At 30.4% G+C, this 2048-nt stretch overlaps 1 protein-coding gene across 1 annotated transcript in view; it reads right to left on the bottom strand.

The window, feature by feature from the left end:
- The window catches only part of LOC108734432 (ejaculatory bulb-specific protein 3-like), a 19435-nt gene extending 18398 nt beyond the window's left edge, over positions 1-1037 (bottom strand). The window contains exon 1 of the mRNA XM_025975330.1: positions 544-1037. Within this exon, the coding sequence (XP_025831115.1) occupies positions 544-787 (244 nt within the window). The 5' untranslated portion in view covers positions 788-1037. The remainder of the gene's footprint in view (positions 1-543) is intronic.
- Between the last annotated feature and the right edge of the window lie 1011 nt (positions 1038-2048).

Here is a 2048-nt window from a genome sequence, read left to right as displayed (position 1 = left end):
CCTCATTAATTTGAGGTAACGTGTAGTGGGTACGAAATTCAAAAATGAATTTTCAGAATAATATTATATATTAAAAAGTTTTCACTACAAATGCTTTTGAGAAAAATAAATTATAAGGAAACCTAAAATAAAAACATCCAGTGGTATCATTCGTAATCTGTGACTATAGAAATCTACATCATTATTACGGTTTTCAAAATTCATGTGGCAATTAATTTTAAGACTGAAATCAGATTTTTTAACTGAAAAAAAAATTTCTTCGCGAAGTCTTAAAATATATGTAGCTGGGTATCTCTGTCACCTATCAGTATTATAATTCATTTTGTCTTTCTGCTTGTACTTAATATTTCTTAATAGCTCCTAAGTTGAGACAAAAAGCAACAAATATATTTACATTTATTATACATTATAATGCATACATTAATAATTAAGCAGCAAGTCAGTTAATCTAAACTATATTGCACGCAGCTTTTTAGTGTTTTACTTAACTATTAAGTAATAATTCTTTAACGTTTTAAAATAAATAAAGTTAAATAAACTTACTCTTTAATTCTTGGCCGTCTGGAGTACATTTTCCTTTATCAAGTATACAGTTCTTGTAATTTTTGAACAGTCTTTCGTTAGTCAAAATCCTGTCGATATCAATATTATCGTATTTAGTGGTATATTTTTCACCATCGGCTCTTTTAACCCTCTCAACGGCAACTGCCCCAATGGTCTTCTGATGATCGATGAAAAGGATGAAGGCAGCAATCGCGCAAATAAACGAAACGTTGGCTTTGTACATCGTTTACAATATTAATTAAATGTCTAATCGTTGTCGAAATATCATTAACTTCTAGGAGAGTAAAATCTACTTTACGTACACTTAAGTACACAAATAACAAACGTGTAAAGATGAACCATTAACTAACAGGTTTTGCAATTTCAAGGCGGACAGGCCTTTTATTAACAGCGATGAAAGTACCGAAACGACGAAAGGTCAAAAAATGTAATTAAGAAATAATGACTCTGTGATATTATTACGTACATGAGTACGTTAGATGCCTGATGGTAACAATGGCAGCGTACGAAACAAATGAACAATGTTTTAATGTAAATCAAAAATTTGCTTACAATTCGAATAAGAGAACTAAATTTAATAGTTCATTCAATGTTGCTTTTATTGTCTCTTTTATTGAGGGCTTAATATGTAGCCATCAAACTTGATTACGACAAAGAAGCTATTACGTTATTTATGACAATTAGCATTTTCTTGTTTTTAAAGTTAGTTATTGTTAATACTGCAAGTATCCAAGTCGTGTCAAACCTTCTGAAATTGATCGCACACAGCTCCGAATCAAGTCAGTACAGATGTATAAATGTTGATTCGCATGTCATAATATTAAAATGTTCGTTTGAAAATTTAATAATTAAAAGTTACTTTTTAAACATACATTATTTAAAAAGCAATTTGTGCAGTGATTTAAATGCTCTCACCGTCTAGGTTTCGAACCCACACTGAGCCGTGCTCCAAACAATCTTCCGAATTTCTAAATTTATTAAGGTGACCAACTATACTCATTTACTGAGTTTTGTACTCTTTTTTCGCAAACCGTACTCTTTTCAAATCCTGTACTCTGAAAGTACTCATTTGTATAATTTTATACTCATTTGTATTAGTAAAATATATTGTTATTAATGACAATTTTCTCTTTGAAGAAATTCGAAGAGTAAATTTATATTTAAATGAAGAAAAATTGAAGAAATGGAACGATGGGAAAATAGAACTTGACAAAAGATGGGCAGAAATCTTTCGGCATTTCAGTGTAGAACATACCCCCATGAAAATTTAAAAATTTTAATAGAAATTTCCTTATGTTGTCCAGGCACTAATGCTGCTATTGAAAGGGTATTTTCACTAGGGAACGATTATTGGAGGAATGAGACGTCGCAACTTTCTGTAAAAACATTATCTGCCGTCTTAACAGTCAAATTTAATATGCAAAATGAAAGTTGTTCGGATGTGGCTACATTATTAGACGAACATCCTCATTTAGCAAAAAAAA

Source organism: Agrilus planipennis, unplaced genomic scaffold, assembly GCF_000699045.2.
Source record: "Agrilus planipennis isolate EAB-ADULT unplaced genomic scaffold, Apla_2.0 scaffold96, whole genome shotgun sequence".
NCBI lineage: Eukaryota > Metazoa > Arthropoda > Insecta > Coleoptera > Buprestidae > Agrilus > Agrilus planipennis.
The sequence above is the reverse complement of the archived record's forward strand: the minus strand, read 5'-3'. Positions and strand labels throughout refer to the sequence as shown.